Source organism: Malaya genurostris, chromosome 3 (assembly GCF_030247185.1).
Source record: "Malaya genurostris strain Urasoe2022 chromosome 3, Malgen_1.1, whole genome shotgun sequence".
NCBI lineage: Eukaryota > Metazoa > Arthropoda > Insecta > Diptera > Culicidae > Malaya > Malaya genurostris.
In genome coordinates, this window is record NC_080572.1 from 231,562,811 (window position 1) to 231,577,224 (window position 14,414).

Genomic DNA, 14,414 nt, shown 5'->3' on the forward strand with positions numbered 1-14,414 from the left:
GAAATAATTGTTAAAGTATCTCCACTGGAGCAAATTGACACAAAAATCAATATTACAGTAAAAAGCTCTTTAGAAGGAATGGCAGGAAGCAAACACAATTCTAGTTTAGTACAACTACGACAGGCTACACTATTTACTATGAACGGTAAATATAAAGGTAGACCAAAACTTTTTACGGATGCATCAAGAGGACATGGAACATGTGGCGTTGGTGTATTTAACGAATACACGAACTCGAGGATTACGTTGAGACTTGAAACACAGACGTCTATAACAACAGCTGAAATCATAGCAATAGATATAGCACTCGATGATATTGATAGAAATGAAATTAGAAACGCAGTCATATACACTGATTCAAAATCGGCATGTGAAATGATAAACAATACATTAATTGATGGTGTTGGCAGTAGATTAACTACACAAATTATTATAAAAGCACTACGATGGTCAGTAGCAATTCAATGGATACCTAGTCACATACAGATTAATGGCAATGAAATCGCAGATGCACTGGCAAAAAATGGTTTAAATGAAACTAATATCATATCTAATGTAATTCTTCTAAAAGATTCATATTTATGCATAGAACGTCGAATCACACAAGAAACCAACTCGTGGTATCATGATTATGCTGTAGTAAGAGGAAAAGGAAACAATTTTTTTGAATTTCAAAAATCAATAGAAAAGAAACCGTGGTTCTACGACAAAGGATTGACTAATGAAGAAACAAGGCTGCTGAATAGATTGCTTGCTGGTCATGATTACTCAAAATATTGGCTGACTAAAATGAAAATCGAACTAGATGAAAACTGCGAAATTTGTCAAGAGGCGGAAACCTCGCAACATACAATTCTATTCTGTAACAAGTTCACTCGCGTTCGCTCTAAATATTCGTTTGATTGCAAGTTCCCATCTTTAATTGAATTGTTTAAATCGAAAAACATCAATATTTTTAAAGAAGTAGTCAACTTTATCAAAGAAATCAAATTAGATCTATAACACATATCAATTGTATTAACAATATTCACTGCCACAACATTTTCTCCTAGCACTTTCGTTTCAGGTATATCTTCAACACTATTAATACTGTCCTTGAGACAATAAAAAGTTCAACAGGGCAATATAGTCACAGTCACTCAGCCCTAAATCCGAGTAGCCAACAGACTACTCACACAGAATGAAGAAGAAGAAGAAGAAGTGTAGGTAGAGTATGTGTAATGTTGCGAAATTATACGACTTGGAAGATACATATTTAAAGCCGGCCAACGTTTTGGTAAAATAGTACAACACACAATCCTGCCGGGACAGGAAGTACGAGTAAATAATTCTTAATTTTAGAATAATCAACAAAATGGAATCGATTTGTGATTTTGGATTCTTCGACGATTTTCCCGACAACGCAATACATCCGTTGCAAATTGATATTGAAGAAAGTGAACAAGATATTCAGCAGAAATTAATTGATAACAAAACGAATATATACAAACCGGCAAAAGGCGAAACGTTGCTTCACCGCGCCATTCGAAGTGACGATAAAACACAAATCAATGCCTTGATAGGTGCATATTGCAACGATTACGATAAAGTGCGCGATTATCTGGTGCTCAATTATCAGTGGGACCCTAGTGATAAAATTTGGCTCAGAAAAAGTATTTTGGTAGCAGTTCGTGAGGAGCATTGTAAATCGGCTAAACAGTTGGAAAACCGTCTGCTTTCGAAAGATGACATTAGAAAAGCAGTTTTCATTTTACTACAATCACCAGTACAAGGGGACCAAGTGGCTGTGATTCATCCAGATAAGAATAATAGGCTAGCAGTATTTCGATTGATTTCAAACCTGATAGGTAATGGGTTTCTGTCATTCAATAATGTATCCCCAGAGGTGGATAATCATCAGACGTTCATGGAAATCGCTGCTTCATATGGTCGTACCAATATTATTGATCGTTTGTTTGAGCTGGGTGTGGATATCGCTATTCCTGAGCATAATGCACTTTTGGCAGCCTTCAAACGTTCTCAGGAAAATACCATACGTTGGTTACTAACTAAGCATTTCGACCATTTCGACTGTACTATTAGGGACAATCAGCAATATAATGCATTGACTTTTTTATTACAAATGCGGAAACACAAATTAATAGAATTTGTCTTACACAAGATGATTGCCTATAGAGTGAAATTCTACAATGAAACAGAAAGTGAAGCATTTAATGAGATCTTCCGTTTTGAGAATAAAGAGTTGTCTTGTCTCTCGATACTGACATTTGTTGGAAAGGGGCATTTTTTGGAAAGTATCGAACAGTTTATCGTAAAGTACAAACTGAACTTGTCCTACCAGTGGGAGAATGTTACGATACTACAACAATTGCTGAGTCGCAAAATAGCTCTGCAGTATTGTTTGGATGAAATTCGTAAGAATCCACAGTTGCTAGGTTTAGTTATCTATGGAAATACAATTTTGCAAGATTTTTTCCACTGGGGATACATCGACTTTCTGATGGAGATTTACAAACTAACACCGGAAGTGAAGAAATACTTCGAAACCGACGGTGCCTTTACCACCATGCGGCAAGTAATCTATGCGGCAAACGAAGATGCGTTGAAGTTTATGTTGGAAAACCATTGCACGTTTCTAAAAAGTAACACCGAAAAATTGAGTAACGAGATAGGAAGAGGCCTATCGAATATTTCTGATAATTTACGCGGAATCCTAATGCAATACTTTCCCGAACTTCAAACGTGTATTGAGGAAGCATATGAAACAAAATCCAATTGCTATTACAAAGACGGTTAGTAATGAAACAAAAATAAACACATTTTTTATCAATATTAAAAAGTTACCATTTCAGATATCAAAACCGCATTTCCCAATGTGAATATAGATTTTTCTGCAACTCCTATCAAAGTGGAAAGCACAAAACCTATGTGCGACATTCGGGGAGTAAATGGAGAAACTCTGATTCATTTGGCTGTCGAGAAGAATGATGCAATTTTTTTCTCTCAACTGCTGGAAACTGGCTGCGATCTGGATGCTGTGGATAACGACGGAAACCATGCCGTGCACTACATCTCATGTATCGCCATGCTCGATCTATTAACCGAGCGTCATCCGGAAGGGAAACAATTAATCCTCCGGAAGAACTACAAAGGATGTTCTGTTCTGCATAGAATTAGTTCTCGTTATATAGAACGCAAAACTGCGCTGTTAGAAAGAGTGATAAATGATGGAGTGGATGTAAATCAAGTAGACGAAAACGGCGAATCCGCTCTTTTTGTGGCTTCAAGCTGTAACGTTTTGAATGTATTTTTGGAGCATGGTGTCGAGTTGGACATTGTGAACCACAAAGGCGAAACTGCCTTTCTCCGACAAGTACGCACTAGACATTGCTGTATGGTACGTGCGCTTCTATCTCTAGTTCGAGAGTTTCCTAGTTTCAAAGAACATGCTCACGAGTATCTACCTTTCATGATGACGTCAAGAAGTCGAGACTCATTTTATTGCGATTACCAGTGGTTTCTGGAGAAATATCCCGACACAACTAAACTTCTTTTCGATTCAGTATTCGAACACTCGCGGGAAGAAGCTTCTCGGTTATTTGCCACAGCATGTTACAAATCGATTAATTTTGTAGTGGAAAAGTTCTTAGATTATGACTACGATCTGGATTACAATTTCAAAGATGACGACGAGTACTCCCCTATTATCGGGCTGCTGAGCTACATGGAAGAAAAAAATGATCATTTGGTGAAACGCTTGTTAGAAAAAGGGGTCGACCTGGAAATGCGCAATAACTGGGGACGCAACGCATTACTGACACTAGTGTGGGGTTTCCGATCTGCCAAATGGTACGGACACAGTGTAGCCTCAGTGCAACTCTTGGTGGACCACGGAGCAAACGTCAATGCTGCGGATAACGAACAACAAAATACGGCGCTTCATTACGCTTTTTCACAAGGTGAACTGGAACTAGTAGAAATATTAGTTGAAAATGGAGCCAATTTGAAGGCTAGGAATAATGATGGCAAAATGCCGTATCAGATGGGATCGCGATTGAATGAAGAGTTGTTTTATTTTATGGATTGAACGCGTTGAGTTCTGTGGGTTCGATGCATTCTTGAAAAATTTATAGATAGTATTATTCCATTTAGGAAATTTAAAAGATCCAATGAATATTTTTTATGAAACGATGTTATGCAAGCAATATCGTTATTGCACTTTATTTGAAGGCAATTGCCTTTTCTGTGATATGTTCTTTAGAACCGAATTTAAGAAAACCAGACAGAATAAATTCGCGTGCCTAAATGTACTTAATGGCACAATATCGAGAATTGTCGATTATCTTCAAGATGACATTCCAGATAATCATTTTGTTCCTATATCGCATTATCTTGATTTTTTAAAGTACTCTTGCATTTACTCCAAAGCACGATCGGACTGTTCTAAATTTTTCATGCAAGCACAAAAAAAAAAGATATCCCCTCCTCTTCCCCTAAATGGGATTCACTTCCATCTACCCCTTTTCTTCATTCATCTGGTGGCGTCACTTGAGATGACACACCACTCCCCCTTTTTTTTCTTGTACCTGTCGGATTAGATTCAACAACCATATTCACTGGGTTGTCGTTCGGCATCCTGATGACATTGGGCATCATCAGCCCATCGCAGTCGTTCGATGTTTCATCTGTATTCTGTCATAGATGGTTCACAGCCCATTTTTTCGAAAAAAATTAAGGGTATGGTAATCTTCAAAATCCAAGTCTCGTTACTTCAGAGAACAACCGGTCTAATGAGCGTTTTGTAGATGGTCAGTTTCTGCGAAGGTGTACTTTTCTCGAACGAAATGTTTTCTTAATTCTAAGTAAGCACGATTTCTCTGTTGGTATCATTGTCAATGGTCACCAGTGAGCCCAAATACACGAATACACCTCTATATCGTAACCGTATATTAATCCTTGTGGCAAGAGGCGTCGTTTTTCTTCTTTGGGGCAGCTTTCTCTCATGTACTTTGTTTCCGACGCATTTATTGCCCGTCGAATCTACCTATCTTCGGTCTTTCAGTCCGATGTATGATTCCATCATCATCTCAAAGTTACGTGTCACAATATATCGATGTCGTCAATCTCCGTTTGTTTAATCACACCTTCCAAACACTAACCAAGAGACGTGATAATCCATCACCTTTCCGTAGCCCTCTCCGAGACTCGAAAGGACTGAAGCACGCCCCAGATACTCGGACGATACACATTACTCTATCCATCGTTCCTTTGAAAAATCGCGTGAGTTACTCTGGAAAAACTCGTTTTTGGGCATAATCTGTCTTCTGGATAGATTTGAGTTTGCTATATTCGCGGCATCAGTAAATCCCGCTCGGTCCTCAATTTGTCATGATATATAACGGCAAAAAAATTGTGAGAGAACGTGGTGGGCGCAGCAGTCTAAAGACTGTCCCAGAAAGTATGGACGCAACCCAAAACCGCTGCCATTTCGCAATGGTTCAGAATCTGTCATTTTTTATGGCTGCGTCCTGTTGTTTACACTCTTCTCTAACCATTTGTGCAGTTGTTTATTCGTTTTCATTAGTTTGTTTCGAAATGCGTGGACTTTCAGCAGAACAACGTCGAAAAATTGTGTACAAATGGTGCACAGAACGCGGACTGTCACTGAGAAAGATAGCTAAATGGAAGGAGTAAGTGAAAAAGCCGTGCAAAATGCAATCAGGAAGTTTGGTGAGGATTTGAGGATAAACCGAAAACGGGTCGAAAAAAAGGTCCTGCTAACCCTCAGTTGGATAAACGTATACTGAAGGCGATCGAGCAAAAGAAGGAGGTTTCAGCCTGGATGTGACCATAAAAGTGGGCACTTCGAAGTCAAATGTTCTTCGTCCTAAAGAACGTTTGAATCTTCGAACCTATTAAAAGCAGAAACAACCAAAACACGTAGTCCGAAACAAGAAGCATCGATCAGGCCGAGGGTTCAAAAGCTGTACAATACGATCCCTGCTGGAAATTTGAACTGCATAATCATGGACGACGAAACCTACGTGAAACTCGATTACAAATCCTAGCCGGGACCACAATATTATACGGTGCGAGAAGGGCAAGTGTTAAACCAGTCCGAGACATCGATTGAAGTCGAAAAGTTTGGTAAGAAAGCTATGGTAAAAGACATGAATCCACCAAATTGCCCACAACTTCGACCAATTAAAGAATTTTGGGCATTAACGAAGGCACATCTTAGGAAACATGTCTCGGCAGCCGAAACCATTCAACAGTTCGAAAAAGATTGGAAAAAAGTGTCAAAACTTGTCGCTAAGAAGTCTGTACGGAATTTAATAAGGAACGTTCGCAAGAATGATGTTATTAAAACATCATTAATATGCATCTTAACGATGTGTTGATTGGACTGTTCAGTAACATTGAATTTTGTCGAACCGTATCGGTCCGATCATCGTCCCGATCGTAGCGCTGCAGTTGGGCCGTTGTTGGACGATTCGGCACCATTTGAAGCAACCGGATCTAGTCATCTGACACCGATATCTTAGCACCAGCCATTTGAAAGTACACCGATTACGTTGAGCCCCTCGCGTTTCGGGCCCCAAACACTGCGATGTTTTGATACTCATAGCGACTCTCAAATTGTGAAAATTGCTTTTACTTGATGTCCCAAAACACGATCTGCTGTATTTTAGGGAAACCGACAAGTTATTGTGAGAGAATCGTTCCAAAAATCTCTAATTTTCGTGCAATAAACAAGGTAAACCATAAAATGATTGCATTACTGATTGTTTATTTGCGTTGCAATCATTTGATTTTGAAATTCCGATTTAGATCTCATGAAGATGGCGTCGTGACAGGATGCCGGCCGAGTCAATCTAAGGTAAAGCTTTACGTTTACATTATGCATCGCTAGCGCAGAAGAGTGAAAAGATATCAAACGAGGTATTATCGAGCCGATGCCACCCCGATTCCCGATAGCGTCTGACCCTATGCTCATCGGTCCGATTATCGGACCGATTGAGCACGATATCCCAGTTAACCCATATGGAATTTGATTCTGAATTGATTTTAAAATGGATTCCAAATGAGATGCAACAACAGATTCCGAACCGATCTGAGTCGGAATCGGTTGTTGCATCTGATTTGAAATTCATACTGAATTCCGAATCAAATTTCAGACGCGTTAACTGGGATCGGTCCGATCGTAGCTCTTCAATCGACTTTATCGGACAATTCTGCACCATTTCGCCCAGAGATACGCGAATCTTCTTTATGCTATAGAACTGCTATGCGATTGAGCAACCCTGAAGATGTCGAAAAATCGCACTGCACCATGTACACTCAGCACAATTGACGAAGATCAGTTTTTATATTCTAACTTCAAGTTACAAGTTATATAACTGTTACATTTTGTACACATTAATTGACCAAATCGCCAGGTAGAGAATTTTGAAATTTATTTGACTTTTATGGCGTTTTTCATTGAAAAACACTGGTGGGGTGGATTGTTATGGTATTGTACTTTCGAGCAGAAATGGCAAATGAAACACCGTCGAAAAATTGCACTTAAGTCTTATTTCCATTTAATCTCTGTCTCCAAATTGAAGTAACCCATTTCTTTCTCTGCAAAATTCAACAAATTTGTCAGCTCATAAAGCTGAACAGCTCTTGATTTATTCGAGGTCCTAGCTGATACGGTAACTTGTCGTCGTTGTTTCGTACCCTTAAGTCACCCCCATTACGCACCAATAGTTCCAGCAGCTCCCATTCATTGCGGGCGAAGGCAAAATGTAACGCCGTATTTCCATCAGTATCCCTGGCATTGACAGATGCTCCTCGATCTAACAACACCTGAAAAACTCCGGTCCCAAGTCCATATTGCTTTACGGAAGCAAAGGATAACGCAAAACTTAGCAAGGCATCCCTTCCGAAACTATCCCGGATCTGTACATCGACATTTTTTTCGAGCAACCTTTCCACGAGACGGACATTGCGTTCCTGTGCGTAACTCAACAGCCCAATCAGTGGCGTACATCCGTAGTTAGTTTTACAATTGTAATCCAGATTGAAATCAAAGTCGAGAAATTTTTCCACAATGAAGTTTAGTGATCCATAACAAGCCTTGGCAAAAAGCCGTGATGCGTCCTCCCGAGAGTGGTGATAAACTGCACCGAGTAGTTGCTCTAGTACATCTGGGTATTTAACAAACATTGGTTGATAATCCTTACTAAATGATATTCGATCGTTATTCAACAATTGATTTAGATATTCGGGTGCGTGTTGATTAAACCAGTTTGATTTGTACACTAATGGAAGCAGCATAGTAACCAATGAAGCATTCCGATTCAAGAGGTACCGCAGTAGAGCTGTCTCTCCCTTGCAATTAACAGTGCATAGTTTGATATTATATTTCATAAACAGTTCTAGAATCATGCAATTTCCAGTCATAAAAGCAGCAGATTCGCCAGCTTTTGTAACCTGATTCACATCAGCTCCACGTGCCAATATCTTTTCCAATAGCTGCAACTTTTCTTCGGGATCCATTTCGGCGGAACTTACTTTATGAAGAAGTGTATACCCGTCATTATTGGTACGATGAACTAGATTAATGCCTTTTGGATGAAGCCCAACTAGAAAATCAAACATACTCAAGCTTCTGACATAGTGGATAGAGTGGTTTCCTTTGCTATCTAGTGCGTCGATATCCCAACCGTTTTGCAAACATTGTAGAAAAAATTCGGTATTGTTTTTTTCAATCGCTACGTGCAGCAGAACATTAGTGTTTGATTCCTCACCAGGCTCTAAATCTAAAACAGACGAAATAATGTGTTTTGACGATCATGTTTTTGTTTTGTTAAAATACATCCATACTTTCGTTTGATTGTTGTTCCGAGTAACTTTGATCAGTAATGGTTTCGATATTTGGAAATGAATTAATCAATAACTTAAGTTTTTCAAGGAGCGCCTGATCCGGACGTTCTTCACACAATACTTTTTGTTTGAATCCATCGAAATCTCTTCTTAAATAATCAATGTGGTGAGTAAGAATGAACTCAATCGCGACATAATCTTTTTCCAAAATAGCATTCTGAAGATCAATGAATCCATGATCGGTTTGAAAGTATGTTTTAATCACCGGATATTTGTCATACATTTCTTTCAGGAAATCAAAGTGACCCCAAACGATTAAATTATGTAATGCGGAAACATTTTTAGTTATAATGCCAAGTAATTGATAGTTTTGACGAATTACATCGAAGCAGTAATTCAATGCCAAACGTCGGCACATGACACATACCAGCATAGAACCGCCTTCCCATTGATAGGCTAAATCCAGCTTGTATTTGATGATAAATTCTTCAATTTTGTTTCGTATCGGACCCATTCTAAGATGTTTAAATACAAAAGGATGGAATTTATATTGAATTATTTTTGCTAGTGCCTTCGAATCATGTTCTTTATATCGTATTCGGCGATAGACAATTATCTTATCAAGAACAAACTCAAACATCGCGGTATTTCGTTTCTTCAAAAGTATAAGTAGAGCTTGTTGTTGATCGGTATCCCGCAGAACGCGCTCTAAATGCTCGTTTAACAACCATCGAATAGTGTCTATTTGAAGTGTATTACAAGCTGCCAATAATGCGCTGTGATCTGGAATGGCAAGTTCAACTCCCACCGAAAGTAATCGCTGGATACTATCTATGTTACCACAGGAGGCGGCCTGTTCCATATAGGTTTGCCTGTAGCCTTCGCCTACGTAGTTCCACGTGAGGAATCCATTTGGCAACAGAGAGGTGAGCAATCGAAACAGTATCAACTGATTATCCCATGAGGGAAGAATTATGGCTACCTCCTCCCCTTCTACAGGAATTTGTAACAAAATAAATATAGCCTGACGTATTTCGTCAGCAGTCAGTAAGTTTTTCTCCAGATCTTTCACAGCTCGACACTGGTCTAGATTGATTGCTACTAAGATGGTTTTATTGTGCCATATGGTATCTTCTTGGTTCCATTGATATTTAGATTCCAAATAGTAACGAAACTTGCAGAAATCGTTTTGATATTGTAATAAAAGATCGTCGACACAAATTTGGTCTCCGTTCTGTATTGCAACATGAAGTGCAGTGTCACCTCCATTCACCGGCCCGTATATGTTTGAAACAGAGTTTAACAACTTGTTGCATGTGTCTACTTCCTTTACCTCACATAACATGTCTATCAATATGCGCTCGTAGAAAATTTTTGTCGTATTTTATTGTAAGTTGAGCTTGCCGTTCTCACGGTAAGATATCAATAAACACTTACTGAACTCAATCACGAGTCGTACTGACTGCCATTAGTGTTAAATTACGTTTCATAAACCCTACAAAATTTATCAATTTCACAACTTCGTGAAAATGAAAATTGGCTCTTATATGCTTCTGTTTTGTTCGCATTTAACATCCAAAGTATACGAAACGTTTCTATGAAGTAATAAAAGCCAGAACGACAGAAAATATTGCAAAAATTACGAATATTTACACCCACTATTCTATATTGGAAAACAGCAAAAACATAAAATTTATTATGAACAGAGATGCCAGGTAAAATTTTCAGATATGTTCGAGAAGGGTTGAAAATGTTGAAAAAGTCTGTAATCTCGAAAAAAAAAGTTAGTGAACCCAAGCTCTATAAAGATTGGAGATCAAAATTAGTTTAGCGATCAAAATAAAGGATTTTATAGATCTGAAAATCCTCCGACCTGTCTGTAAAAATCTTTATTCTCAAAAGTCAGGAATAAATCTCCAGATTACTATAGAAATTTGCAGACCTGGCATCTCTGAATATGACATCAGAATGCAGTGCGGTCAACTGTTTTTTTCAAAAATCTGTATTTGGCGGAACAATCTATCTGTACAATATCTTTCTCGAAAAATCAAACATCCATTTAGAGCGGAAACTGATTTTGCGACCAAAAAAAAAAGAAAAAAGGTCACTCGAACTGGCTAACCCCTATGGAATCCAACACAAAAACTAAAAATCGGTATTTATCTGTATGAAAATTGAAATATCGGCATTTTGAGAGCGCATATCTGTATTCCTGTATCGAGTCCAAAAATCGGTATAAATACTGAGAAATCGGTATAGTTGGCAGCGCTGACAGAATGAGGGTTGAAAGCAGAGATGCCATTTATACAGATTTATCTGTATTATACAGATTTTTACATGCACATACAGATTTCATACAGAATACAGATTTTATACAGATTTCCTAAACTCAATACAGATTTATACAGATTTTTCAAAAAAAGGAAAGAATAAAATAATTTTGTTCGCCTGAGCTCTCTTTCGTAGTAGTGACGAGACGAAAGTTTAGTAATCAATCGACGAATCACAAATTGATCTAAAAATCTTTAAATGGTATTGATAGTTTAGGTTGAGCGCTGAGATCAGCTCGGTGGCAAGGGTAAAGCGCTTTAGCCAGTGCTATCGTAACCAACATCTCGGTTCTTCGTGGTTTTCTAGCTGAGAGCTAGATAAACAAATTGAAGAAAAATACAACACATCATCGATTTTGAAAGTCAGTATTACAATTTGGCACCGCACGTTTCATAACGATATCACATTTCTCGATGAACATTAGAAAAGGTCCCAAGTGCAAGTGACAGTTTCTCTTGGTTTACTTTCTCTTTCAATTATTACGGCAAATTCCAGTAATTTCCAACAAATTCTACACTGCATATCGAAAGTTCATGGCTTTTGCTATAATCCTATGTGAAGTATTAGATAAAAAGATTGCTGATTGGACCGTAATACTCGAAAGAGGAAGTAAACAAAGAGAAACTGTCATTTGCACTTAGGACCTTTTCTCGTGTTTGTCTTCATTTATAATCAAGCATATAAAAATCAACTTTGTTTCAACCAAAGACATCATATTAACAAGATATCCAGCTCTCACATTTCCCGAACAAATCATTGGCAACAACATTTTTTTGCGAGCATGGCGTCCTCAGGCGAGTTCGCATCGAATCTCGTACATAGAAGTAGGGAAGAGAAATGTCAAATTCGTGCGCGCCAAAATAGCAGCACTGCGCACCCATACAATTGACATGATATGTTGAATGTGACAACGTGCGATGGCGTTGGTGAACTGAAGATTGATTTCGCTCCAAGCTGACAGGGTCTGGTTTCAACAAATCACAGGTATCAAAGACATCATATTAACAAGATATCCAGCTCTCACATATCCCGAACAAATCATTGGCAACATCCTTTTTTTGTGAGCATGGTGCCCTCAGGTGAGTCCGCATTGAATCTCTTGCATATAAAAAGAGGAGAGAAATGTCAAACTCGTACGCACCAAAATAGCAGCACTGCGCACCCATACAATTGACATGATATGTTGAATGTGATGCCGTGCGATGGCGTGGCTGAACTGAAGATTGATTTCGCTCTAAGCTGACAGTTTGCCATAGCTTAATATATTGTCATCAAACTAGGAATTTCGTGCCAGTCTGCACGAAACAAATGAAGAAATTTATTCTTTGAATGTATCCGATATTCTTGACATTCGACTACTTCAACAGGTTCCAGACACCTTACGGGAAATCGTAGTTACTGACTATTTCCTGCTTGAGAATAAATTATCAAATTATTTGAAGGAAACTTGTTTTTACGGGTGGTTTACAATGTGCACTTAAGAACCTATAATTTTGATCAGAGGAGCTTGATTCCCGCACTTTTCAAGTGTCTTTCATGTTCATCAAATTCAACAAACGCTTTGCGAAGGTCTTCAAATAACAGAACAGAAGTAGATGAGTTTCTCGAATATCTAAAATATGACCGCGTATTGTGTTACAACATTTACGCTGATCAGCAACGAGGGTTGAACGATTTGGAACAAACAAATGGCAAATATACAAAGATTTGTGGAACAATTGAAATAGTTGTACTTTCAAAAGTCATTAGAAAAGAGCAAATATGAATTCGGTGTATTTGTAACTGTATATGAAGTGCGATTCTAAATGGATTAAAAAATAAAGCTGAAATTTTTAAGTATCTTTGATTTGCTGCACTTGAATTTCATGCATCTCGTAGAATAGTACGAATATACCGGATCGATTCAGTTTGATCATTCATATTTTGATAATGAATTTCGATGATTGGACTGATAAAAAGATTCGCAACAGAGGTACTGCATACAAAAGATCTTGGTCACATACGGAAACCTGATTGCGCTGGTCTTACAAGAAACTTTTCATATGTTCGAGCCCCAGCTGAACTAATCGATCCACTGTCCTGACGTCTAATGATGCTGCAGAACTTGTAACTTGCCGCGGAATAAGGATTTTTCACTCGAGGCAGTTAGTTTTGTTTACATTCCTCAAGTCTTCAATAAGCGGTAATACTATGTTCACACTATGAGTTAAAACGTGTTTTAACTCCGATATCATGTTTTAAGCGAAATAACATGTTTTACTTTTGCGTTATTTCATATTCATAAACGTCACATTAAAATATGTTTTCCCGAAATAACATGATATAATCGTGAGTAAAGCACAACCCTGCTAGCATCTTCCTTCACTTTTCGACTACACGACTACATTTCACTCAAAATTTGAGTGATAGTTACTCTATTTTTGGTACATGTTCAAATAAAATATTACTCAGTAAATGAGTAGATTTTACCCAAATATCGTTTCCAGTGGAAGAACTCAAATTTGAGTAACTTCGGAGTTACTCTAAATTAGAGTTGTTCCACTTTTTCTGTAGATGAGTGAGATCTTACTCATTTTTGAGTAACTATTTTTAAGCGTGTATGTCAATTGACAAGCTGTCTAACAACAGCAGTTTTCCATCGAAGTAGCCATGTAATCATAATAAAACAAAACTGGAAACTGGTACAACCATTTTTGTTTTTTTGTATTAAGAGATGTCTTTTTCGGTCATTTGTTGCTCAAAAATATTTATTTCTCTCAAATGGCCAACGTTTTGAAGCAATAAACCGACGACACGACCAGGCACTCAGAAGAAAAATCAGCATTAAAACTGTTCGCTAACGATTCACCGCCAGTTACCACAAATCTAGCGACCCCTTGTAAATGATAAAAATAATCTTCTCGAGCAACACTGTTTAAGTTGCTATGTACTGGTTACCAAGGAACCCCAAAACAAATAAACATGTTTTGAAAGCGGTGGAATATTAGTGTTAAACCGACGACACGACCAGGCACTTCGAAGAAAAATCAGCATTAAAACTGTTCGCTAACGATTCACCGCCAGTTACCACAAATCTAGCGACCCCTTGTAAATGATAAAAATAATCTTCTCGAGCAACACTGTTTAAGTTGCTATGGACTAGTTACCAAGGAACCCCAAAACAAATAAACATGTTTTGAAAGCGGTGGAATAGTTCTATTAGTGTTACTTTG

At 38.1% G+C, this 14,414-nt stretch overlaps 2 protein-coding genes across 4 annotated transcripts; one reads left to right on the top strand and one right to left on the bottom strand.

Annotated features, from left to right (window-relative positions):
* The first annotated feature begins 1,030 nt into the window (after nucleotides 1-1,030).
* Nucleotides 1,031-4,332, top strand: LOC131437379 (uncharacterized). Of its 3 annotated transcripts, none has more exons than XM_058606680.1 (3): nucleotides 1,031-1,284; nucleotides 1,342-2,792; nucleotides 2,853-4,332. In XM_058606680.1, exons 2-3 carry the CDS (start codon nucleotides 1,355-1,357, stop codon nucleotides 4,085-4,087), a joined length of 2,673 nt encoding a protein of 890 aa, XP_058462663.1. In that variant the 5' UTR covers nucleotides 1,031-1,284; nucleotides 1,342-1,354; the 3' UTR covers nucleotides 4,088-4,332. The 3 variants fall into 3 exon arrangements, with proteins under 3 accessions (XP_058462663.1, XP_058462662.1, XP_058462661.1); XM_058606679.1 differs by having other exon boundaries at nucleotides 1,031-1,276; XM_058606678.1 differs by having other exon boundaries at nucleotides 1,031-2,792.
* A 3,033-nt stretch (nucleotides 4,333-7,365) lies between these two features.
* On the bottom strand, nucleotides 7,366-10,545 carry LOC131437419 (uncharacterized). The gene is made up of 2 exons (XM_058606746.1): nucleotides 8,872-10,545; nucleotides 7,366-8,807 (listed from the first exon to the last, which is right to left on the bottom strand). The coding sequence occupies exons 1-2, from the start codon at nucleotides 10,214-10,216 to the stop codon at nucleotides 7,645-7,647; spliced, it is 2,508 nt and encodes an 835-aa protein (XP_058462729.1). The 5' UTR covers nucleotides 10,217-10,545; the 3' UTR covers nucleotides 7,366-7,644.
* Nucleotides 10,546-14,414: the final 3,869 nt, after the last annotated feature.